The sequence below is a fragment of the Colossoma macropomum genome, unplaced genomic scaffold (assembly GCF_904425465.1).
Source record: "Colossoma macropomum unplaced genomic scaffold, Colossoma_macropomum, whole genome shotgun sequence".
NCBI classification, from domain to species: Eukaryota; Metazoa; Chordata; class Actinopteri; order Characiformes; family Serrasalmidae; genus Colossoma; species Colossoma macropomum.
In genome coordinates, this window is record NW_023494802.1 from 12,687,819 (window position 1) to 12,713,883 (window position 26,065).

Consider the following 26,065-nt stretch of genomic DNA (forward strand, 5'->3'; position numbering starts at 1 on the left):
GGAAATATAAAATCCTTTTCCCAATGATTGTGCATTGTTTGTTGCACATGATAAGGGTGTATTTTATTTTCCAAAAGGGTATCAGATGTTGTGTTAACAATGTGAAAAAGTCGCTTCGAATGCTGTGAACTGTGCCGAGCAGTGGGATCCCAGAATAGGAACCACTGTAGCGTACAACAATGCATAATGTTTTCTAAGGTTAAAAAAGGTAAAAAAGCAATGGACATTCATCTACTCACTTTTAAAAAAGGTACCAGTCAGTTGATCAAGATCAGCCTCACCTGTCAAACACTGGATTTAGTGAAATGCATCCTCTGGAACTGAAGATAAGCACTCAGAGTCACTGTAAGATTAAAGAATTTAAATTTTTTTCTATTTTTACTAGATACAGTGAACGGCATGGCTTTGTGAGGACTGATGACACCTTAGAAAATAATATTCTATGGCACTAGATGTGTATATTTTAATGGTCACAGTTCTATGGATGAGCGAAATATTCTGCTATAATATTGTGTTCATAGACGGTTACAAAATACCTGTTTCACAAAAAACGTTATTTCAAACCTATGATAAAACAGTGTCTCAGGCTTCAGGCAACATATTCATAACCATTTCTTCTAATAACTTTCTGTGAGGGAGCTTTTCAAGGAAAACGGTTAAAGTCTCTCAAGTCTTTGGATGTCTGGTTCCTGCTGTGAACAACTTGACTAGCTAAGTTTCTATAAAGTGTGGTACATACGGATGTAAGCAGTTAAAGTGTGGAGATGTTAGTCGTGAAATACTGATGCCACAAAGTTTTGACCTGAACAGTTTTGCTTTAAACATTTGAACTCAGTGGTGGCTGGTGCCGATGCTCCCTGCTTCAAAAAGTAAAGAATGACAATAATTACCATTTTCGACGGAAGACGTTTGTTCTATAGACAAAGATACGCTAAGACAAAGTGACAAGACTGCACTCCAGTACTGAAGTCTCTGTTTAAATGAGGAAATAACAGAAATTCATTATAGTGAAATGGTACATCCCTCAATTGACATCAATTTTTTTAAGTTCACCTCACCCACAGTACTGTTCAACAGCCCACTGCTGGGGTGAGACCACTTTTAATTTCTTTAAATTCTGGTAAAAAAGGTCTTTTTGTACAAACTATTTATCTCAGCACAGGACAAACAAGCTGAAAACATTTAACAGAAAATTACACAGTAGATGCAACAGCTAAATGTAACATCACAGTGTCAATCATTTCAGGAGACTTGCTTTCAGCTTTTTAAAGAAATCCACACCTCCAAAGTTCAGTCTTAGAAGTTGGTTGCACTTTCTGCTTCCCACAACCAAGTAATCTCAAACACATTCAGTGACATTGAGGTCTGGACTCTAGGGTGGTCAGTCCATTGTTCTGAGAACACCAGCTTCTTTGTTTGATTTTCTTCTTTATTTTTCTTTTTTTTCCCTTTTTATTTCCTTTTCTCAGTAACAGCTTCTTGACAGCTATAGCTCCATAGCATTAAATTGTCCTTTCACAGATCAAAATACTTAATATAATGTACATCTCAATAGAGCGCATTGAGAGTCATCCTTTTCACAGCTAAAACAGCAGTTTCACACGATGTTAACAGTGAATGACATGAACATCAGCTGCTTTATCTCAGGGTGGTTCTTGCTTTCAAAAATCTAGCTAAAAGTTAGAAGCATCAAGAGAGGGCTACTATACTCCCCCCTCCTGTTTTTCTAAACTGTGATGTCATACCATTACATTTCATTGATTCAGAGAGGCTTCTCATCTAATCATGTTATCCAAGTAGTCTCCAAATACTTACTTGTATAGCAGCGATGTTTGGACCGTATGAGCGACAAACTCCCGTGTCTCTTTTGTCCGGGGGGTTGCAAAGTTACAAGTCTACAAACACTTGATATTCACTTTGTACCACACAGATAGCACAGATGTCTATTTATCTCCTGCCTATTTATAATGTAGATAGGAAAAAAAGATTTATTTAGTGCAAATGGATCATTCACAACTTATAACATGATAACTTGGGGTAAGCATTTTTTTTAGCACTGGGGCCTATAAGCTCTTACTTATGCCACTGTTTCCAACTACACTTTTTTCCATTGACCCATTTCAGAAGGCATAGTTCTGGTGTGACTGTGAGGGAGGAGTATATTTATTGGTTATGTAATAAATTTCTCCACCACTGAGTAATGACACTTGTACATAATTCCATATTTACTGCTCCATTGGACATTACACATGGAAAATGTTCTCATGCAGAACAATCGCATAGATAATCCTCTTCGACTGTCTTTGATTATGGAGGTGTATTTTTTTTCCATTTGATTCAGGGAGTTTGAACTGAATGACTTTGACAGCATTAAGGCGGGGCCCGGAGGAAATGATATGCACTTGTGTGTCATCATAAGCAGGAGTAACATTATTTTCAAAAGTATTATCTTTTATGAGTCATGAAGTACAGTTGCCTACTCAAGGAAGAGCGGTTTCGTCTTTCGTTTCAGAGGTTTAGTCTGCTTCCTTGAGGCTTTCTTTATGAAATATTTGCATGTGATGTAAGATCACATATTCGCAGCTTTAAAAGGTGGATGAAGAAAGGGAGTTTCACCTAATTTGTGAAATATTTGAATGATTTCATCAGCTTTGGACTTTTGGAGCTTTTGGATTGAGTCATTCTATTTGTCTGTGCTGACGAAGGGTGTAGGCAAATACCTTTGTTCCTAATGCGATCATTTCATTCTCTGAAAAGAATGCAATTAATCTACACCAAAAAGCTGAGCTGGAGACGTTCTGTATGCACAGAAGAAACAGAAAATGAGTGTTACTGTAAAACATGACTGTGTAAGTGAGTGTGAGTCACAGGATGTAGGCCATGAGGTGAGCGAGGGCTGAAAGGAGGGGGGCGCAACCTCTGTGGATTCCAAAACAAACTGCTGGCAATGATCTGGGTGGAAATCTGCAGGTCTAAATCCACAGGCGTCCCCTGCCGCTGCTTCCGCACTTACACCGGATACTCCACACATGACTAAGCACTCCTTCACACACACGCTGTTTTATCTGCTCTGGCCTTGAATAATGATGAAAACATTCAAATCCTTAAGAGTGCTGGGAGTGAGGCAACACTTTATAAATACTGGAGATAATGTACCCAAGCTGTGCTTTTATTTCTGTCTACAATACACAGGCTGCTTCTAGAAGTGTTTACTACTTAAGTACATGTTGTGCAAGCCACAGCTTAAGTACATTTGGGGTGAAATAACTTTTCTTTAAGCTTTAGTCTCTGGAAACTGTTAAAATTCCAAAAAAACTGGGGACAGAATGTGAAACTCTAATAAAAACAGAAAGCAGAAACAACAATTCTGTTTGACCTGTATTACATTGAAAATGGTACAGAAACACAATTTTGACCTTTATTTTTTGTAAATAAACACTTATTCCAAATTATGATGTCTGCAACACATTTTTAAAAAGTTGGGATGGGAGCATGTTTACCTCTGTGTTTCATCCCCTTTTCTTTTAACTTAATAATTGTTTCCTTTGCACTTAATAATCGTTTGGGGACTGAAGACATTAATTGATCCAGTTTTGAAAGTAGAAATTTTTGCCATTCTTCTGTTATGCAAGCCTTCAGCTGTGAAACTGTATGGGTCCTTCAATGTTATGTTTTGCCTGTTAGTTTTTAATGTGGCACTATCTGAGGGGTCAAAGGTCATAGGCATCCAGTTGTGGTTTTCAGCTTTGCCCATTTGTCGCCGTATATTTCATTTTATAACCGTCCAAATGTTTTCAGTGGTGACTGGTATGGACTGCAGGCAGGCCAGTTTAGCACCCGGACTCTTTTAATATGGAGCACTGCTGTTGTAATACATACAGAATGTGGTTTGGCATTGTCTTGCTGAAATAATCAAGGCCTTTCCTGACAAAGACGTTGTCTGGATGGCAGCATGTGTTGTCAAAACATGTACATATCGTTCAGCATTAATTATTGCCTTCACAGATGTGCACTTCACCTATGCCATGTGCATTAATGCACCCTTATACCATCATGGATACTGGCTTTTGAACTGTGCACTGATAACAAGCTGAGTGGTCTTTAGCCCAGAGGACACAGTGTCCAAAATTCCCAAAAATTTTCAAATGTAGATTCGTTGGACCACAGAACACTTTTCCACTTCACCTCAGTCCATTTTAAATGAGCTCGTGCTCAGAGAAGGTGGCAGCATTTCTGGATCCTGTTTATATACGGTTTCTTCTTTGCGTTTTAGAGTTTTAACTTGCATTTGTGGATGCAGCGGCGAACTTTTTCCACAGAAAGTGTATTTCAGAAGTGTTTCTGAGCCCATGCAGTGATTTCCACTACAGAATCATGTCTGTTTCTAATGCAGTGCTGCCTGAGGGCTCAAAGATTACGGCCAGCAAATACTGGTTTTCAGCCTTGTCCCTTACATACAGAGATTTCTCCAGATTCTCTAAAGCTTTTAATGTTGTTATGCACTGTAGATGATGAAAAACAAAAATTCTTTTTTTTTTCGTTTTACATTGAGAAACGTTATTCTTGAATTGCTGCACTATTTGATCGTGCAGTCTTTCAGAGTGTTGAACCCCTCCTCCTTTGTACTATTTTCAATGAAATCTAGGGTTTAAATGATTTGCACATCATTGCAATTGTTTTTATTTACATTTTGCACAGCGTCCCAACTTTTTCAGAAATGGGGTTGTACAGTTATATGCTTTGTAGAGTGAAAATGAAATTCACTGTATAAAACATACTGTTCACATTAAAGAAAGGGTTCTGATAATAGACCAGTTGTTCTAAAGTGTGATAACTTTGATAAAGTTATTTAATTTGTTTGTTTGTTTGCTGTTTGTCTGACGTGTAACAAATGTTCAAAGAATTAAAAAATATGATTCATTACTAAAAAATAACCAGAGAGTCATTTGTATGTTAGCAGTCTCAACACTTGCTTACCAAGTAAACTCCCCATATTTGCTCTGGGTCTTGGTTTTTTTGTATTCCACAGGGTCTTTCATGCTCTGCCTCCGTCCCCTCTGAGAAAAAAAGCACTTTTGGAGTAGATTAATGCGTTGGCCTTTTCTTCACAATGTGCTGCGGAAGGAGCCGTGCTGGGTGCACAAACCTCATGCCCTTTCTGCTGCCTGGAACCATGGGTAATTGAGTTGCCCATCCTTCTATTGCCGTATCCCAGGCAAAGCGCCGTAATTACGCCTTTCTTTTCTAAGCCTCTGCCTCACTGGCCTTTTATAGTTGCTGCTTACCATGAACGCATTTGTTTTTGTCCTCAAATCACGTTAATCCTTGCTACTTCCTTGCCCACTTTTTTAGTCAAATGACTTTGTCTTTGTTGCAAATTCCCAGGCATCCTGGGAAAGTGTATTTGCCTTGAGGAAAGATTTCCTTGAGGCTTCTTGGGTACTATGTTTGCATGTTTTTCATTTCTTTTTATCACAAAGCTTAGTAGTATAAACCTGTATTCAAAGCAGAAAAGCTTTTGAGGGTGCATTGTGTCTGCTTTTCTTTTCTTTTCTTTTCTTTTCTTTTCTTTTTTTCTTTTCTTTTTTTTACTTTTGTAAGAAAATTATTATATACACATTCACATATACTGTACTGACAGAGACCATCCTTCATTTATTTAATTTCAGGTTAAAAAACAAACAGAAAACACTTATTGCACAGGAAATTATGCAAAAGCCTCAACAACTAAATACAATATCAAAACATTTCAATATTTATAGTTTCAACTCTGCCTTTATCACAGCTTTCATTCTTTTCAGGAGACTTCCTCTCAGTTTTTCAAAGAAATCTCCAGTAATGTTTTTCCACACCTCCGAAGTTCAGTCTTAGAAGTTGGTTGCATTTTCTGCTTCTCACAATCCAAGTAATCTTAAACACATTCAATGATGTTGAGGGCTGGACTCTGGGGTGGTCAGTCCATTGTTCTGAGAACACCAGCAGCTTCGGTTTGATTTACAAATTGTCTTCTTTTTTGGTCTATTTCCTTTTCTCAGTAACAGCTTCTTGACAGCAACACATTCTTTCAGATCCATTGCACAACCGTGGAGCTTTATTTTCTCCTGTCTCTCAAAGATGAAAATAAATATTGTTTATCTAATAGTAGCAGTTCTGGTGGTCTACCAGGTCCTGCACAGTGCACGGCTGTGGGAAAATGTGTTTACATTTTAAGCATTTTTTTAACCTGTTTTCCTTTGGCTTTCTCCTTCCTTATGCAAGTGGATGATCTTATATTTAATCACCTCAGAAATATCTACTGCAAAATGAATAACCTGTACTTAATGGCCATTTTGACTCTGACTTCTGCAAGGGACTGTGTTAGTGGGATACTTTGTTTTTGGGGATACTAATAAATTGAATTGGTGTATATATAGAAGATGTATAAATACAGGAGAAGGAAAAACATGCTTTACTTACTTACTTAATGTAAGTTGGTGGAACCAGACCTTTTTCCAAGTACATTTGAGTCATTTCCTTTGGTCTGTTTATCAAGAAATTTACACAAAATGTAAAGAGCAACCGGCAGTTTTAAATGATATCTAATAGATAGAAATGATATAGGTAGATAGATAGGCATTTTCAAACTATGTCAAAACCTGAAAAACAGCAATATATGTGTGTGTGTGTGTGTATATATATATATATATATATATATATATATGCAGTTTTTTCAGGTTTTGACATAATTTGAAAATGCCTATCTATGTATCTATCTATCTATTTTTATCTATCTATCTATCTATCTATCTATTTATATATATATATATATATGTATGTGTATACACATGTATATATCTTATATGTATATTGTTTTCGCAATTCACGTTTTTTCACGTCATTAACATTTCAATTGTTGTTTCTTCTTTGCAGGTTCTGACAGATCAAAAAATTCAATGATAATATTTTTTCATGTCATGTAGTTTAAATTGCGACATGGGAGAGCCCTGGCAGCTCATTATTAAAATCAGTCATATTTCAGACTTCAAGGCCTTCCAGACTTTGATGTAACCGTTGGGGGAGGGGGTGCTGGACCTTCTCCCTGCCGCATGACACAGGGGAGCCTGCAAAAGCCGGTCTGCTAAAATCTTTATTGGGTTGCTTCCATAGATACTGACGCTATTGTACTGAATTGTGCAATTTCTTAACAGCATAACTCACCAGTTAGCTTCCATCAACACCACACAGACAACATTGACGTCTGTTTATCTTTTTAATATTCATATTTCATCGTTTTCAAATGGATCCTTCACACCCTGCAATATGGTATATTCATTAATTGCGACCCTAAAATATGAAATAGATAGTCCAACATGAACATTTGTTCAGTGTGGATATTGATGACTTACGAGCATCAAGACATAACAATAGTGACTAAAACAAGCAACTTACAGTGTCATTTTTTATTAATGGAAAGGATTTTCATCTGGAAGAGCACATAAGAAACTGATTCCAGCTCTTCAGTTCTCAGAAACAATAACCCTTCATATCTCACCAATTTGCATCTTATTGCATATTTATTTATGCTTTACGAGGCTCTGTGTGTGTATACGTCACCCTTTTGTGAATGTATATGAAGTGATTGTGTGTGCGTCCCTGTTCATGTCACAGGGGTTGTAGTATAGTGGTGCCACGAAGTGACAGGGGCAACCAGTGTGTCTGTGTCACCCCACCCTTGCAGGCTTGATTGGTGCTGTTGGTTACAAAGGAACTTACTCATAGGAAAAATGCAGTGGGTGTCCTGAGCCACCGCAGCCTATTAGAACAATAAAGAAAAAAGCTACTCAACAGCCCCGTCAGGTTCCACCACCTAAACTACACTCAGTTCTATCATGCAATAAAAGAAGAAGGGAAGGATGGTTCTTCATACCGAAGCATTTAAGGATCCTGTCATTCAACCAATATGAGTAGCCGTAAGAATAGGAGGTGTATTGTGTCTATAAAAGATGTGAAGCATTAGTGACTGGTGACATCTGTTTGGTATATGACCAGTATAACCTCACTAGGCCCCGTCTTTATTTAAATACTTGCTTTATGGAGTTTGCAAGTAATGGTGAACGGGGCGTTTGATATAGAAGCCTTTTCCTCCCATGCAGTCATCCTGCTGACATTTCCAGATTTGCCTAAAGAAGAAAAAGGATCTCTTGGCTCCTCGTACGGAAGAGAGGAACAACTGTAGTACGTCAGTTCCACACTCGTATGGTTTTATTTGCTATTTGATCAGCTGTGTGTCATGAAATAGCAATCAAGCACGGAGCTGCTGCTGAAATCATTTGCGGTTTTCAGATGTTGATTTACCATTACCAAGAATCACTCAATTCTGACCACACACCCTCGGGTGCGTCCTGGAGAAGCCCAGTGTTCCAGATTTGACGTGTCCCCAGGCTGATTTTCGGGCTGTTAGAAATCCCATTGGAGGGTGAATATTCTTGACAATCCTGCCTTTGTAGGAAGCAAGATAGTTCCAGAAGAAAGCTGAAAGAGCTGATATCAGTGTTATAGTATAGTGAGACATCACATCATGCTTTAATTTGCTATCTTGTCCCATTTTTATTGTATAATTCCCTTGAGCTCTAGGAATTTTACTCAGTTATTCAATTTAAAGCTTGTTACAAAATGACTAATATGAATTATTCGATAACTTTTATGAAACAAATATATATGTTATGTAGTACAGTGTGACCATGTCTGAGACCGCTCTTCATTTATGTAATATCTAGTCAAAACACACAAGTACAAGTTATTCATTTTCAGGAGATACACCTGCATGAGGGAGGGGAAAGTCTACAATAAAAAAGGAGTTTCCAAAACTGGAGTTCAAAAATGTATTAAACGTTATAGAGAAAATGGGACTCCCATGCAGCCATGCAAGACCTGCTAGACCACCTAAACGGTCACTATCAGATAAACAGTATTCAAAGCTTTCTTCTTTGAGAGAGAGGAGAAAATCAAGCTCCACTCTTGCTTCAAATTTCTGTCCATCCTTCCATTCTGAGAATACAGCTCAACGCTATGAGTCTGAAAGGATGTGTAGCTGTCAAGAAGCCAATAGACAAAAAAGAAGAAAAACAAAGAAGCTGCTATTGTTCTCAGAACTGACTGGACCACTCCAGAGTCCAGAACCCAACATCACTAAATGTGTCTGGAATTTCTTGGATTGTGAGATCAGAAAATGGAACCAACTTTTAAGACTGAACTTTGGAGGAGTGAAAAAATATCCCTGCAGATTTCTTGGAAAGACTGAAAGCAAGTCTCCCAAAATGAATGCAAGCTGTAATAAAGACAAAAAGTGGGCATATTAAAAACTAATAAAATGTATTAGATTAAGCCTCTGAATGTAGATTGTCTGTTTTCTCCTGATACTTAAAAATTGTTACTTTGTACCTAATGGCTGTTTTGCCTGGAAATGAAATAAATAGATGGGGGTCTCTTTAAACAGTACTGTACATATGCACCCTTTGGATTTAAGGGGTTAAGTGTGAGCCTTATCCAAGATTCAGAAGTCAGGATTCTCACTCTTAGCAGATATAGAATATAAACAAAGTTAAATGTTTTTTTTTTTTAGGGTGTGGTGGATGACTCAGGACTCAGGCTGATATTGTGCATTTGATAGAGGTTGAAGGAGGTTGTTGATATATGATCCATGGCACTAGCAGCTGTGTGTGGGACTGAGACCCATGGACAGGAAGTGAGTTGACCCTCCTCATGGGAGTTCGGCCCACCACAGCGTAACCCCCACAGCTCCCAGGCCGACTGAACTATTGTCCCAGTCCTCAGGGAGAAGTGGGCCTCAACAGATCATTGAGCTTAAAAGGAGATACTTACGCTTGCTGACGTAGGTCATTGCGACTCTGTGACAGATATTTACCGTGTTTTTTTCTCTCTGGCAAACATTGTGCCTCTTTCTGCCTGTTTGTCCTTATACTACTTGTACTACGTTTACTAAATACAATGATTAGTTATGAGATCCAGTTGGCCTGTTACAGTAGGCCTATAAAGCGTTTTTTTTTACCACACGTAAAGTTAGTTCACACCAACAATATTTTTTCTTTGAAGAGGTGAGCACTATCAGTATTGTACACCTACTAGTCCTTCCACTGTATTTTTTCTGAATGGTCTGCGTATGTTCTTGAGTAGGTCATAAAAGAACAGGCTGAAAAATAAAACATCACACATTGTGTGAACTATTCGTCCCGCAGAGCCGCCCCCTCACACCCACACTCCTACGCCCACATGGAGTGACATCGCTGTTTGGGCCCACGTGCTGCCGCCAGGCACATCTGCTGAAGTGGAATGCTGAAAGCCCTAATTAGGGAATTGCAGAAGCAGTGCCACGGAAGCCTCAGCACTCTAAGAGGGAAATACAGATTGTATATTTTAGTGGGTGTGTTGTGGTTTCAAAAGCCTTTGTTGTTGCAGTACTAAAAGTGGCCTGAAAATTGCAGTGATTCATGACTGGTTGATGATTGTTCTTCTGCACACACCTCAGTTGCTGTGTTGACAGTGGAGATTTGTGCAATTTTCTGTCAGTATTTCGATAAGAAATTATATACCAAAGGTTGGACATATAGCTGTTTCAGTCACTCTGTCCGTTTTATGAAGTCAACCATTTGAGTCATTTACAGTAGAGCCCACATTAAAAAAGAAACCAAATTATTTTCACTTTTTGGGGATAAAACTGTTTGATGTGGTAAGTAGACAATGTTAAACTACCCTTACTAAATGTATGGTTCAGTTCCGGTCCATACAAGCCATATATGTAAATTAAGCTATGAAAACTAAACTATATATTACAGCAGTTTATCTTCATGTATTCATGTTCAAGTTATAAGCAGTATTTCAGCCTGGACTGCTTTTTTAATGAGGCACAATACAGGCCAGCCAATCAGAACACAGCTCATTTTGTCCTTAAGGCACAGAATTAAAAACAGACCATTGAACTGTAAAGGATATGTGAACGTGGTACATAGAACCACACAAATGTTATGATTGAGGGGAAAAAGAAATGAAATATAACATAAAAATCACTTATGTTTATATATGGTGTCCCACTTTGCCTGTGTGTTCTCATAAAGGATTAGAATATCTACCTTCTGACACACTGACAGTAGTGTACAGTAGTGTTTTGTGTAGAGAATTGTGGGATATATATGTATATATATATATATATATATATATATATATATATATATATATATATATATATATATACATATATATGTGTGTGTGTGTGTGTGTGTGTGTGTGTGTGTATTCACAATTAGCTCTATCAATTTCAGAATGATAGACTTCAGTCTTTCGACTGTGTTACCCATATTTTCCCAAATATGTCCAGTGAAGGGTTTCACCCTGTCCCTTTAAGAGTAGGGCGGGGCCAACTTGCACACGTCACCAGTCCATATAAAGAGTTTCCGCTGTCCGGTTGATTTGTGGCTCACCCGCGCGTGTGGGTATTCGTGAGTTATTGGTTCTGAAGTGAAGAAGCGTCCAGAGTGAGGTCCTCTCAACGGTCTTCTCGATAAAACACGGACTTTTCAAAGGAAAACCAGAAAGAAGAGACCATCACCTGTAAGTGACAGAGTTGTTTAGCACATATGTAGCCAGACTAGGAGATGAAAATGTCGACATTTTAAGCGAAAGTGAGCTGTAGGTTGATTGTAACTTCGTGACGTGTCGTGTGAAGCACATAACAGAAGGTCTGGAGTTTGGAGATGTGTTTATAGAGAGTCCTGTAGGTCTCTGATATACACATATGCGGACTGGTAGATAGATATGCGAGCATTGAGTTCTATAGGAATATCTAGTCAGATTTGTAGACTAAAGAATAGACTGACTATGTATCTAAAGTCCTAAACGTCTCTAATAACAGAGACCTACATGTCTTTAATAAACAGATGAGCATACTGGACTCTAGTTATGTATGTACCTGTAAGGTTGGTTTCTCAGACAGGGATTAAGCCTAGTGTTGTAGTCATTTTTCATTCAGTGGATAATCTCCAGTCAGAATGCTGTGTAGTCCAGGACTAGGCTTAATATCTGTCTTTCTGGGAAACTGACCCATATAAATAAAACATCACACATAGGCTTATGTGGCTAATATACATAATAATAATATGTAATATATATAAAATGTAATATGCTAAAATAATAGAATATGTATGTATGTATATATATATATATATATATATATATATATATATATATATATATATATATATACATACATATATATATATATATATATTCTATCTGAGAGAGAGAGAGAGAGGGAGATAAGGGATATGGTTTTCTAATAAATGGGACTTATAGTGTCTAATATATATATCTAATATAACAATAACAATAAAAATATAATCTAATACAAAAAAGGTGTTGATGGAACAATAAGCCATAATAAGCCACATATATATAATATAAATATATGTACATCACCGCTGCCAGGACAAACCCTTGCATCTTCATTTCATTTTTTACACATGATATGAAAATACCAGCTGCTCTATACATTGTGTGAAGACAAATGTCTGTACTTTAGTGTGTAAGTTGATTGGAATACATTATATTTACATTAACTTACATTTAAAGTAAAGGATACTTGTTTCTTCTCTTGTTAAGTTTTCATTTTGGAGATATTTGGCCCGACAGTGACAAAATACACTCCTGTATATCTCTAATAACAGAGAGCTACTGTTATTATGCAGTCATGTATAGTGAAATGTATACGTGTATGTATAGTCTTGTATGCCCCTACAGATATGTTAACTGACCAATAAGCTATGTGTACATATAAAGTCTCCAGTTATAGAGGCCTATAAGTTTCTGATATACAGATGTATACTAGACTTTAGGTATGTGAAGTGTTTTATATGACTTTAATACAGATGTGAGGATTTGAGTAGCCCACATATGAGATGAATAGCACCTGAGTCATTGCTTGGCCTTCAGAGCTCTCTGCTGTGGGTGTGTGAGCAGAATGTTGCAACAGAGTTTAGACAGGACAGAAACCTGTTGAAATTGTCCGCTGTACTGTAGCGTGTATAATGTGACTTTAGCCAATAACTTTCTTTTTGTAGTCAAACTAGTTGTTGTTGATAGTAGTACGATGATGCTGTCATTCCTGGAAAATATTGAGGCAAGTCCTGAAACCATGGTGGAACAGTGTGTGACGCTGGTTGACAGAAATAGCACTGAGTTTAACATTTACTCCGTCGGGCCTTTTTCGGCATGTCCCAGTGGCACGAACAAAATGAACACTTGCTGTGTTTGTGTAAGTCCACTTGGACACAAATGAACCGAACTGGTCGTTCATCTATCCTGTTCATTCAAAACTGGGGATGAAAATTTAAAACGGAGCTGTACATAACAACCTTTGACAGAGCAACATTTTCAAAGTGCGTTCGGGTAAAATAGGAAAGTTATGAATGACGTAGGTAAGGTACAGTGCAAAATCAGAGACCATCCATCATTCATTTAATTTTTAGTCAAAACAGGCGTTAAGTACAAGTTATTAATTTTTCAGTGCCAGGTAAAAAGCAGAATATATATATAGGCTGTTTAACAGAAAATTACACAGAATCCTCAACAACAAAATATAACACCACATTTTTCAGTATTTAGTGTGTCCACTCCTTGCCATTTATCACAGCTTCCATTCTTTTCAGTATCTTGCTGACTAAGAAATCCTGCTTTGTGAAATACCCACTTAAAGCGCTTGAAGCAAGAGATTTTCTCCTGTCCCTCAAAGATGAAAGCTTTAAGTAAAGTTTATCAGATGGTGACAGTTTTGGTGGGCTACCAGGTGTAGTATGGTTTTGGAAACTCCTGGTTGTCCCAGTTTTGGAAACTCTTGATTTCCCCTTCTTTATGCAAGTGGGTTACCTTATATTTAATTTCTGCACAAGTATCTCCTGAAAAAATGTCTGACTTATTCACAGAGTTGTAAATGTGTAATAATTATTTCCAAGCCTGTAAGTCAAACTTGTATAACCCAGTAAAATGAGTCTACATTGGGAGTTGATTTTGATTATTTAAATAGCGGGTCGACTAGACGTTTTAGAATCATTGTATCAAGGAGTAAAGTGATTGTGTAGAAGATATAGATTCACTGAGGTATAAGAGGCACATTTTGTAATAATGGCCTAGTTTGTATGAAAAGTCTTCAGAGGGAGTGGGTGTTATTGCAATCACAGTCTTGCGCTGCAATCTTCTTATGCCACTTTTACAGATTGAACCACAGTGAACCATAGTTGACACGTGTATTCTAAACAACCACTATAAAATGTGAAATGACACTCATAATGACACCATTGGGTTTGTTAGTACCTTTTAGTGCCTGTTTTAATTCTGCCTTATGAATCTTAATCCAGTATGGTGGAAGTAATCATACAATTTCAGAGAATCATTCACGTTTTTAGTGTGGTACAGCTTTTGCTGTATTTTGCTGTCAGGCACGTACCATGTACCAGGGTGTGCTCTTATGTTTACGTAGGATAATCTTCATTCCGTGTTGAAATACTATATGGACGTGTGCCACAGAGCACAGAAACACAGACGTGCGTGTACACACGTTGTATTGATATTGCACTAAAAGCCTTCATGTGGGAGAATGGATTGTTGTGAAATGTTCTGATGGATGCCCGTGCTGTGTCATAGTGTTGAGTCAAGCTGGTTTAAGCACCAGTGTTTGTTTTTAGTGTGGGATGACCGTGATAATGGACACTTCCCTCCAGGTGCTCCGCCTGTGTTTCTGCCACTACACTCACTCATACCTCTCTGTCCTGTCTGTTGTGGTAGAAGCCTGACTTCATGCATGAGTCCTTCCTGTTGAAAATACACAGGCATTTTCCCCATCACAAAAGCACAAAGAACTATTCATGCTGTAAAGTGGCTCCATTCATGTACATGGGGGTTATTTAGTGGGAGAATTAATGATTGTAAGCTTCAGCCTTTCCCAGTTCTAACTGAAGCAAAGCAGAGGCCGAGCATGTGATAAGTTGCATAATGCGCTCTACCTTGGTATTTCATTGATTTCATTCTGCATTTCACTCGAATGCCAGTCCCGCTTCTCCTGAATGGGTTTGTTTTTTAACGCGGATTGTCATGAATGCCTAGTGACTGAGGTGTTTTGGTGTTCATATGGGTACAAATCAAAATAGAGAACAGAAAACAGCATGTTTGACTTGTTTGTAGATCAGATTTTTTTGCAAGAGAGAAGATTTCTCTTTAAAAGCATGAGATGGGCCTAGTTTGCTTGCGGGCTAAATGTAGGGAAAAAAAGCCAGGACAAAAGTCACACTCATTTTTTATTTTTTTTTTGTATGATATTGCCTTTAGTATAAAGACTTATCTTGCACTAAACTTTTTAGAGGCCTCAAATTTAGCACAAGATTTAGGCTACAAGGTTTATATTTTTAATATCAGCATAGTTAAATCTGGAAGATATAGTCATTCTGAGTGGTTTGATATGAAACACTCCATTCTAAGAAACTTTCCACGTCCGAATTGTTCCCAGTGGTCATGATAGAAACCAGACGTCCGAAGCATTTACTGCTTCTAAAAGTTCCCTCACAGAAAATTATTACACAAAATGGTTACAGATATGCTGTCTAATGCCTGAGACATGATATTTTGAGATAAGCTTTTGGCTTAAAACATGTTTTTTTTAAAATCCATTCATGGTGGGGAGGTACATGCAGGATATTGTTAGGCCTTTAGTCCCCAAAGAAAACATTTTTCAGCTTCAACTGTTAGCAACATTACAAATACAAACTCAGAAGATGCATGTAGGTTCACTGGTTGTCATGGATTGGAAATAAAATGGCTATATTGCATTGGAGACATTGTGACTCCTGGTTCTTATCACCACCCACTGTAAAGAAATACGAGCTGGTAAGCTTTTCCCAATTGTCTCCCCATTTTGTGTCCAGTTCCACCCACTAGCTAGATATCCCCCCAGTCATACGATAAGACCAGCGATATTAGGATAAAGATGATATACTGTCGCTATTGCAACATCATTGAACAGCTCCACACGCTTGGAGGAGAGCATTAACTGCCATTTCTGTTACGTAAGTTAACAGATGCTTGTGCTGGCTAGCATCGTGCTAAGTGATGGGAGAGTGGGAGGACCATCCTGCCCACCCATAGAGCGCGAAGCCAATTTAGCTGTTACTGTTTAAATTCAGTTTTATAAGTATGCTACTAATGGCAGTGCTTCTTGCTTAGTCAGCAGTCCCTTACGTTAAGTATATATACCCACTTTGAGCATCTCACACCCTTTTGTGGTTTAAGCCACACCCATTTTCCATTTGTAATTATTAAGATGGTATTGAAACAAGCACTGTACTTGTCAGTATAAAAAATCAGCATTTTGGCTTTCTGGGTTCACATTTAGTATCATCACAAATGAGCACTCAGCTTTGTTCATTTTGAGGCTTGATCTGTAAGACTGGGAGAATTTGTGATTGTAGCCTGGAGCACTCATTAAAGAGCTTTCCCCGTGGGCCTGTTAAAAAGGGGCCTGTGGCAGGATATTACTCTTTAATATAACAAAAAGGTCTGACTAGTGGTGCTGTTAAGGAGGGAGGGGAAGAGTTCTAAGACCACCCTAGTGCTGACCCCAGGGTTGAGCAATTAGTATACTTCAAACAAGCTTCCCTCAGTTTGATGTACAAGAAAAGGAGTTACAAATGACAGCCATAGCACCAAAGGCATACACTGTGAAGGTTTTCTAAAGTATAACCTTCAGTTAATTAAAAAGAAAAATATAAGTTTTAATCATTTTCCCATTTTCTTACTGCAGGCTTTGAGAGTCGAGAGCTGAAGCTAGTCTGTTTTTCTGAATGGAATTTAAGGCCTGCTGGATTATGGATTGTACAAGTCTGAAAGCAACAAAGATCAAGACACTCTGAAGTATCTTCAGTCGTTTGTAAAGCATGGCTTCGGCCAGACCCTACTGGGACCAGCACCATGCTATGAACAGGTGAGTGTCAACATACGCAATTCAAACCAATTAATGCTTTTGTCATGTGTTTCTCCTTTTTCTACAACATGAACCACAGAGTCATGGGCAGGAACTGAAGGTAAAAAGACTTAAATGTATCTGATCAGGAACTTCACTAAGTTCTCTGTAGGCATTAGTCTATTAGATTCACAACCTGATTGTTTATTCTGTTTTTATTTTTATTTTTCAGTTTAGCTGAGCAATTAAAGACACTTAATTGTTGCAGTTATACAAAATTTGAAAAAGTCATGGTCAGAACATACAATACATTTAAAGTGGGCAACAGTATCACACTGTGATACTTCAAGACATTTTAACAAAAAATTATGCATACAACGATTTTTATTCAGGCTTTCAGGTACTGCTCTGCACTAAATATAATTAAACATTGGGTAATGTTCTCTTTGTGAAACATGCAGTTGTTTAGGGTGTGGGTCCTACATTTTACTTGTGTTTTTTTTTTTGACCTTGAGGTCCACTTATAACATTTCTGTCATTTTATGTACAACAATTGGTCATAATTCATTTTTGCGTTACCATTTTCCAACCTCTGTTTACTTCAAAGAACTAAACAGGCTGTTTTTGTTACTGTTCCTAAGACTGATATATAATTATATGAATAGTCTATGTTAGGACTGGCAGCCCTGCATTGTGCCTCATTCAAAAAACACTCCTTAGAACTTCAATTTGAATGGGCATGGCTTAACTGCTGTAGGCTGAATTTGTGGATGTATGTAAATGAGTGTAAAACTGGCTGTTTTAAAGCACAGCTTCCCTATATGGACTGTATAGACTGGGTAGGGAATGGTACATTTTGAAACGTTTGAGTGTTTACATATTACTTCAAACCCCTTTATTTTTTTTCTATGATATGAGCCCTTAAAAGTACTGATAATATCAACAATCTGCTCGGAAAAGCATGACATAATGTGATGTCTTTTATGACAGTAACAATTAATATTGTCATATTGCCCTCCCCTATATGCAGTAGTTGTTGATTATGCATTATTGGTTGGATCAGATGCTACAAGAGTATATTTAGTCATCATACAGCTTTAGAAGTTGAATATTAATGTAACGGTATACAGGTTGTTAAACTTTGCTTCAGTTACGTTTGAATTTATATGATTTTTTTACTGTATTATGTAGAGTACTGCATAAAAATATATCAAAAAGTATACTGTGATATAGATGAAACTGCTTAAAAACAGTAATGATTAATGTCTGATTTTCATGTAGTAGTATGTAGTTGGCAGTTTGTAACACTTCGTGCCTTTTACCTTTTAAAAAGTCTGCTCTTCGCTTATTCAACCATTAATCCATGTCAATCATGTAAATAAAATGTTCACAAGAAGCATCATCCACCTTTTGAAACAGATGCAATTAAAGACCATTGTAATCTTCAGTTACACATCCGAACACTCATGGCCTTATTGTTGCACTATTGTGATTTATTTGCATACTTTTGTTGGGTGGAAGATACACTGCCTTGGCTATCCTGTACCGCAAGATTCAAGCCATCTTCCATTTGTGTTCCACAGCATGTACTTTTGTTTCGATGCTGACTCCATAGAGCACAACCTGAAAACACATCAGCAAGGCTCAACCTCTGCGGGCTTTGACAGTAAGTGAATGACGTTGAAATCTACCAGCACAGTCAGGCTTTACTGGTGGGAGGGAGGGAGCCTATCACAGTTTGGTCACTGTGTGTTCTGCCTGTGAGGCGAATGTTTCTCAGGAAGTTCAGAAGGTTATAGGAAGCCAGAGGATTATCACCTTCTGGGCTGATAAGTGATTCTTGTAGTAGGCTTTTTACTGTGGCTTAATCTGCTTGTTATACAGTTGGCACTGTGACTGTGGTTTTTATAAAGGCCTATTTGAGCTGGATTACTTTTACTAGCCTTGTAAAAAATTCAAGTCAGGTGAATTTAAAGTATTAAACGGCTGGAGGCAACCACAACGACTGTTTAATTTTGTTTTTAATAAGCTCAGTTTAAACTGTTTACCCAACTGTAAATCAGTACTTAAATGTTAGTTAGGAGGACTTGATTATGAGACTTAAGTTAGGCAATCTCAATTTGAGTTAACTCAAAAAGCAGTGCAGCCAGTTGCCTTATAATTTTAACTTTAAAGTTGACCTGGCTTTAGATTGTTTATAGTGTTAGAGGTAGTATAATTTACACGATTACTGATAGGAGCCATGATTTTAAGTCTGGCAGAATTTATTCTAAAGTGAATAACCTGCTATAACTGGATGAACTTGGTGCTCTTTCACAATAAAATAGTTTAAACTGACCTTGTGATAATGTAATAATAAAAAAGGTAATGGACAATCTCTTTTTAGTGCTGGAAGACGAGACATGTACTGGGAGCATGACTTGAAACAATTTCTTTATCCTCAATTTAGGTCAACTGTAAGGTATCTTGACAAGTGAGATGTCTTAAATCTAGTCAGTATATGTGGTCTTTCTCACTATGAGGTTGTACGAATATTAACATTATTTACCTGTTTTCTTAATGTTTTTACTTCTTTAAGTACATTTACATTTTGTAAATACATTTTGTATTTTCACATAATTTTGCTTGTTTTAAGAAATAATTCTTGAAACAAACAAAATTGTCTGCCAGTAGAACATGATGTAAAACAAGTAAAATGTCTTGAAGCAAGTTAAGTAATCTTATTTGTTTCTTAAAACAATCTCAAAATGAGAAACATTAGATAAAGTTGTATGCGAAAGCTTGAACACCCTGGTCAAATCAAATGTTTTGCTTACTTTTTCAGTGAAAGTAAGTTAACACATCCTCTATAAGGAGCGAACTGAAATATAGCATTTTCTTCCACAATTTAAATTTATATTATGAGGTTAACATATTAGGAAAAAAAGCAAACAATAAATATAAAATGTGCCATAACTTTTGCACAAGCAGTATTTTAATATGGATTTAGTAGATTATTTAGCAAATAAACTGTAATTATGCATTAAAATATACAGAAGTGTGTATACAAAAGTAGATTTGATGATTTTACTTGCCAAGATCTATTTTTTGTTTTTTTTTAATAAGTATTCTATTCCTATACTCTGCTGTGCTTGCAGTCCATCGTGTTGTTCCTCAGCGTCATATGTCATGCAGCATTGATGTGCACATCCAGGCTATAATGTTTCACTCTAGGCTATCTGTGGTAATTTGGGGAATCTGCACATATTCACGTACGAATGAGCCACTCAGATCCCTTGCAATTTACATTAAAGGAACTTTCCCCTGGTGCAAATAATCCAGCTCAAATAGTGCTTAGGGCAGCTTTTATGAGATGTATGAGCGTGCACGATTGCCTTTATTTATGGTTTGCGTAGGCCACGCATGATTTTAAAACCACACCGCATTGTGCTTTTTGTGTCTCAGGGAGGATGTTTGGCTCATGTTCCTCGCACAGTCCCAGCCACCAGTGTCAGTCTGTAAAGGCTGCTGATCCTGCACAGCTCCTCCTCTCCTCACTGCACAGCCCACCTGAGGGAGACCAGGTTGTTCCATCCTTCCAGAAACTTTCGGTTTATGAACAAGCGCCCCCATATTCTCCGAGGAGAATCTCCAAGCCTTTGCCTCCTCTGCCAGACATGGGGGACCTATCTTCTGATGAAGCAGTGGACAGTGAAGTGGAGTTCTTCTCCAGCAACAGCGAGAGCCAGCTGCTGGTGTCTGATCGCACCTCTAAACCTTTACCCTTCCGATATGGCGTTCCGGGTAGGCGGAGTTTCCGTGGCTGCGGCCAGATCAACTATGCCTATTGCGATCGTCTGCAGGAGCAGGAGAAAGCAAGCGTCCAGAAGTCTGAGCAGGCCGTCCATCGAGAAAGGGACAACTTGAAGCAACCGGAAAGGCCCCAGCGGAAGCTGCGCCGGACTCATTCAGGTCCTGCTGGATCCTTTAAGCCTCCTAACCTCCGTCTGGCCGGCCTCCAGCACCCGTCCCACAGCAATCCACAGGAGAAACCTGAGGTTCCTCCGCGGATCCCCATCCCATCTCGTCCCAGAAAGAGCGTCGATGAACATGACATGGACCAACCTCCTGAAATCCCACCAAGGCAGCCCCTCTTCTACACCATTCCTCGAGCTCCTAGTCCCAAGAGCCTCCCCATTTATGTCAATGGAGTGATGCCCCCTACTCAGAGCTTTGCCCCCAACCCTAAGTATGTGAGTAAAGCCCAGCACAGGCAGACCTGTGAGGGTTTGCCAGCACCTCGTAATCCATGTATTCTGCCCATCATGGAGGATGGAAAGAAGGCTAGCACTACCCATTACTTCCTTCTCCCCCAGCGACCAGGCTATCTGGACAAGTTTGAAAGGTTCTTTAAAGAGTCAGGCTCTGAAGCTGTACGCAGTGGATGTTAAATGCAGCCAGTGATGTTTGAATAATTAGAAATCCTCAATTTACTTTTAAGACTTTGGGTCTGGTTTCTGGGACAAGGATTAAGCCTAGTCATGGACTAAATTACAGTGCCAGTGGTGAATCACCACTGTAACAAAATAGCTTTAGTCTAGGTCTAGGATTAATCTGGGTCTGTAAACCTCTCCTTTATAGTCTGACTGATACTATACTGACAGTATTCAGGTGCTTAGTTTTATTAATCCCTATACAATGCCACCTCAACACGAACCCAGAGTACTAAAAAAGTGGCAGGTCATAATTGCTGGACATTGTGGAGCCATTTTATTTTCTTTGTTTGGTTTATCGACCAGTGTCATCATAATTTAAATGCTATTTTATTTTCCTTCCTTTAGTATTACTCAGTGTAGAGGTTTCCTTTCTGAAGGATTTAACCTGTTATATCTTTTTGTAATGGTTTACATGTAACACTGGTTGGTATAAGCTGGTCTTATACTGTACTTCATGTTCTTATTCCTGAGCTGAATGTTGTAGGAGTGTCATTGTGTAGCCCTTACATTGTGTCATAGCTACAGTTGTTCGTGTTGCTAATGTAGTATTTGCACTCACCAGCTAGTAGATACATAGATTTGATATGAATTATTTATATTCACATGAAAAATGTCGGTTGTATACCTTTTATTCAAATAGGGATCATAGGTTATGAGAAAAACTGCTCTAGGAAAAGTCAAATATTTATATATATATATAATAATAATTCTTTGTCTGTAGCTCAAGCAGTGGGGTTTAAACTCCTGCCCGAGCCACAGCCTGTTCGACCTGAATGAGAAAAGTTCAGCAGCAATGTTCTTTATTACTCTGACACAACCTGTACTTTAACACGTACATGTCATGTATTTACCCACCCATTTACTCACTCTTGGTATTTGCTTAATTAACTGGCTTTATCATTCTCCAATGATTAAGCTGGTCATGTGCCACTACGTATGTTTACATGATGTATTGGAATCTGTTTGTCTCTTCCGTCTTTGTTGTAACAGAAGCTGCAACTGTATTTATCCATAGCTTATTTGTTCACATATGAAGGCTCATGATCATTAACTGTTTTTGCTGTGGTTGCACTGCAATGCACTGTCTTTAGAAATGTACAGTATTTGAGTATTTTTTCACACTACATCCATGATCTATTTAAAGAAATAAAGTGACTTATTTATCAGTAAAACAAGGTCCAGTTATTTGTAATTCAACCTGCAATATGCAGTACCGTGCAAAAGTCTTAGGCACCCCAGCGCAGTATTTAATAAGTAGTATTTCTTTAAAAATACCATGTACTGTTACAAGAAATGCAAATTAACATAAATACTGTAACTTCTAAAATAGTTTGAAGTACAAAGTTGAGTTCCAGACTTCTCTTCGAAGCCCCCAGTAATTGCATGGATTTCTTAAACTCCATCAGATGATTTAACATAACGAAGTAACAATAGAAGCACCCTTTTTGGTGCTATAAGCCAATATATAGAACCATATACAACACATTCTTCATACGAAAGGTTGGTAAATAAGGCCCAATCTTCTTAAATGTGCCTTTTTTCCTAACTCCATACTCCATTTCACCAATGCAAAGAACCATGTAAGCACAAATGGATCTATATAGAACTCATACTTTTAAATAGAACCATTGCCTTTGCTAAGGAACCCTTTAAGAACCATCTTTTTTAAGAAGCTGTAAAAAAAAGGAAGCTGTAAAAAAAATTTTGGATCCTTGTTTTTGTTGCTATAAAGTGGACAGAGACTTGTTATTCTGTCGTCCCTCAATGCTAAGTTCATGAAGTAGTTCTCACACTCTTATCAGTTGTATCAGGATGTGTTTAGAGGTCACATACGCTGTTATGGATGCTGCATGGCGTTATCTCTCTGTTGTTTGCTCTGAGCAGTCATAATGAACAGATTGTTAAACTCCTGGATCTGTTGCCTGAGTCACTTCCTCTGACTGCCAGCACACCAATGTGACAAATGTCTCAAAGATGTGGTGTCTTTCGCATAAGCTGCTCTCAATGAAGTCCCTTCAATCCAAAACATATGTTTATCCACTGGCCAGCTGAGAGCTCTTGCGGCCTCCTGTTCCATCTTTAGCCGTGTGTGTTCACTGTGAGAAAAAGAACACTCTACTCTTCTCTGAGAAATGCCTTCATAAGTTTAACTCAGAAGCATTAAAGTAATAACATGATAACAACAGCTATAAAGTTATAACAGTCATTCTCCCATTAAAGCACTTTGAAGGTGCTGCTGGTAATGACCCAGTCTGGATTTATCTGAAATAGTTTACTCAGCCTGCTGTCAGGTTTGATTCAGTAGAAGAGGGCAGTAAGTTACTTTAAGTTTTGTTGGATTTGTATTTTAACGAGAGTTTTTCTGTAAATAGTCAATACATTTGTAAGTCCTTCACATTTAGTACCTAATTCCTGCTATAGGGTTTGATTTTAATCTGTCCTGTTGGTTCAGCACCTGGACTGCTTTGCTTTTGCCCACACCTGACCCTAACCTTATATCAAGAGGGTCCCATAAACAGAAGAGTCCTAACAAGCTAACTAGGGCCCGCATTTGCAAAAGGGTCTTAAGAAATCTTCTTAAAAGTGCCTTTTTTCCCTCAACTTCACACTTAAGAAAGAAGTTGTTATTCTTCAAAATTTGTCTTAAGAATTTTTTTCATTTCTTAACTCTTAAGTAGGTTATTGTGAGAACGTGGTGTTTTTGAAAAAAATATTTTCTTTAATATTTTCATATCTGCACAAATGGACAGAGTAAACTTCTTAAATTGTTCCAACGAGAGTCACAACGTGTAATTTTTAAATTAAACTAAAAAAAATGTTATAAAAAAATAAATTAAAAATCCGGGAACCTGTAAAACGTAACAAGGTATTGCTGGTCTACATGACGACGAAGTTATATGACAACGCTACTTATCAGCCTACACGAAAACAATTACAATTTTTTAAAGAAAATATGACTTTCATAAGAGATTATTTGAGAAATTCCTAAATTTTATACGAGAACTGTATTTAAGACCATTCTTACGAACGTTTCAGTGTCTGTTTGATAATCATTCGTACGTTTTTCTCAGGAAAGCTTTCGTGAATCCGGGCCTAGCTTTCCATGCTAATGCTGGACTTAACTATGAAGGTCCACAGCAGCTCATTAGCGTCCTGTCATAATTTCAGGAGTTTTCAAACCTGCTTTTTACTCTTCCTCAAGTTATTTTCATTTCACTTGAGTATTTCACTTAAGTGGATATAGTTTAAGCTCTTGTTGTCTGTGGTTATGAAGGGAGAAGTGACGAACATCCTGGGTTATTTTTGAAGGGGAACACTGCCCCCTAGTGTCTAAAGGCTGCATGTGGTAAGTGGACAGTTGTTAAAAGGGAATCTTTATAAATGTTTGCATTGTTCAGTTTTTAAGTGTGAAACGCGCCATTCTGGAAAAACTTACCATCTGTTACAGTGATAGGAACCAGACGTCCGAAGCATTTAAGACCTCTAAAACCTCCCGAAACGCTATTAGACTACATGGTTACAAATACGTTGACGCCTGAGACGTGTTTTACGGTAGTAAAGTCGTATCAAGGTAGTATCAAGACTAAAAGTAGACAAAATAATACCCAGAGCTGTGTTTCCTGGATTTGGTATCTTACTGTTTTACCATTAAATTGCATACTGAGCACTGAGCACTTTATTAGCCAAGTACACCTTGTTTCTACACTCACCGTATAGGTGCACTTTGTAGTTCTGCAATTGCAGACTGTAGTCCATCTGTTTCTCTGCATACTTTGACATTCCACCTTTACCTCATTCATCAATGATAAGACCCCCACAGGACCACCACAGAGCAGGTATTATCTGGGTGGTGGATCATTCTGAGCACTGCAGATACACTCCCTGCTGAAAAAAACTATAGAAACCATTAGGTGTTTTGTGGGTTGATATCACAGTGTAAAGGATCCTAATGGTTTAACAGGGTTTTAATACTGGTTTCTAATGGTCCTTTTTCAGCTGAGATGGTGTGGTGGTGTGTTAGTGTGTGCTGTGCTGGTCCGAGTGGATCAGACACAGCGGTGCTGCTGGGGTGTTTAAACACCTCAGTGTCACTGCTGGACTGAGAATAGTCCATCAACCAAAAATATCCGGCCAACAGCGTCCTGTGACCACTGAAGAAGGCCTAGAGGATGACTAACACAAACTGTGCACCAACAGATGAGCTGTTGTCTCTGACTTTATATCTACAAGGTGGACCAACAAGGTAGGAGTGTCTAATAGAGTGGACACAGTGTTTAAACTCCAGCAGCACTGCTGTGTCTGATCCACATGCCCCCACCACATCAGTGTCACTGCAGTGCTGAGAATGATCCACCACCCAAGTAATACATGCAATGTGGTTGTCCTGTGGGGGTCCTGACCACTGAAGAACAGGGTAAAAGGGGGCTAACAAAGAGTGCAGAGAAACAGATGGACTAATTGTAGAACTACAAAGTGCACCTATATGGTTAGTGGAGCTAAGAAAATAGGCAATAAACATGCAAAGTAGGTGTATCTAATACAGTACTCAGTGGATTGTTAATATAATTGCAATAATTGCATTATAGATGTCGCA

At 38.1% G+C, this 26,065-nt stretch overlaps 1 protein-coding gene across 1 annotated transcript; it reads left to right on the forward strand.

The window, feature by feature from the left end:
* Positions 1-11,464: 11,464 nt before the first annotated feature.
* On the forward strand, positions 11,465-22,646 carry LOC118822107 (ERBB receptor feedback inhibitor 1). Its single transcript, XM_036590953.1, has 4 exons — positions 11,465-11,604; positions 16,838-17,017; positions 18,580-18,662; positions 20,441-22,646. Exons 2-4 carry the CDS (start codon positions 16,971-16,973, stop codon positions 21,424-21,426), a joined length of 1,116 nt encoding a protein of 371 aa, XP_036446846.1. The 5' UTR covers positions 11,465-11,604; positions 16,838-16,970; the 3' UTR covers positions 21,427-22,646.
* The last annotated feature ends 3,419 nt before the right edge of the window (positions 22,647-26,065 follow it).

Bases quoted from the DNA above. Each gene is read 5' to 3' on its own strand.
- LOC118822107 (XM_036590953.1), top strand. From the start codon at position 16,971: ATGGCTTCGGCCAGACCCTACTGGGACCAGCACCATGCTATGAACAG. The intron at 17,018-18,579 runs GTGAGTGTCAAC...TGTGTTCCACAG, and splicing joins CAGCACCATGCTATGAACAG to CATGTACTTTTGTTTCGATG. The intron at 18,663-20,440 runs GTAAGTGAATGA...TTTGTGTCTCAG, and splicing joins AACCTCTGCGGGCTTTGACA to GGAGGATGTTTGGCTCATGT.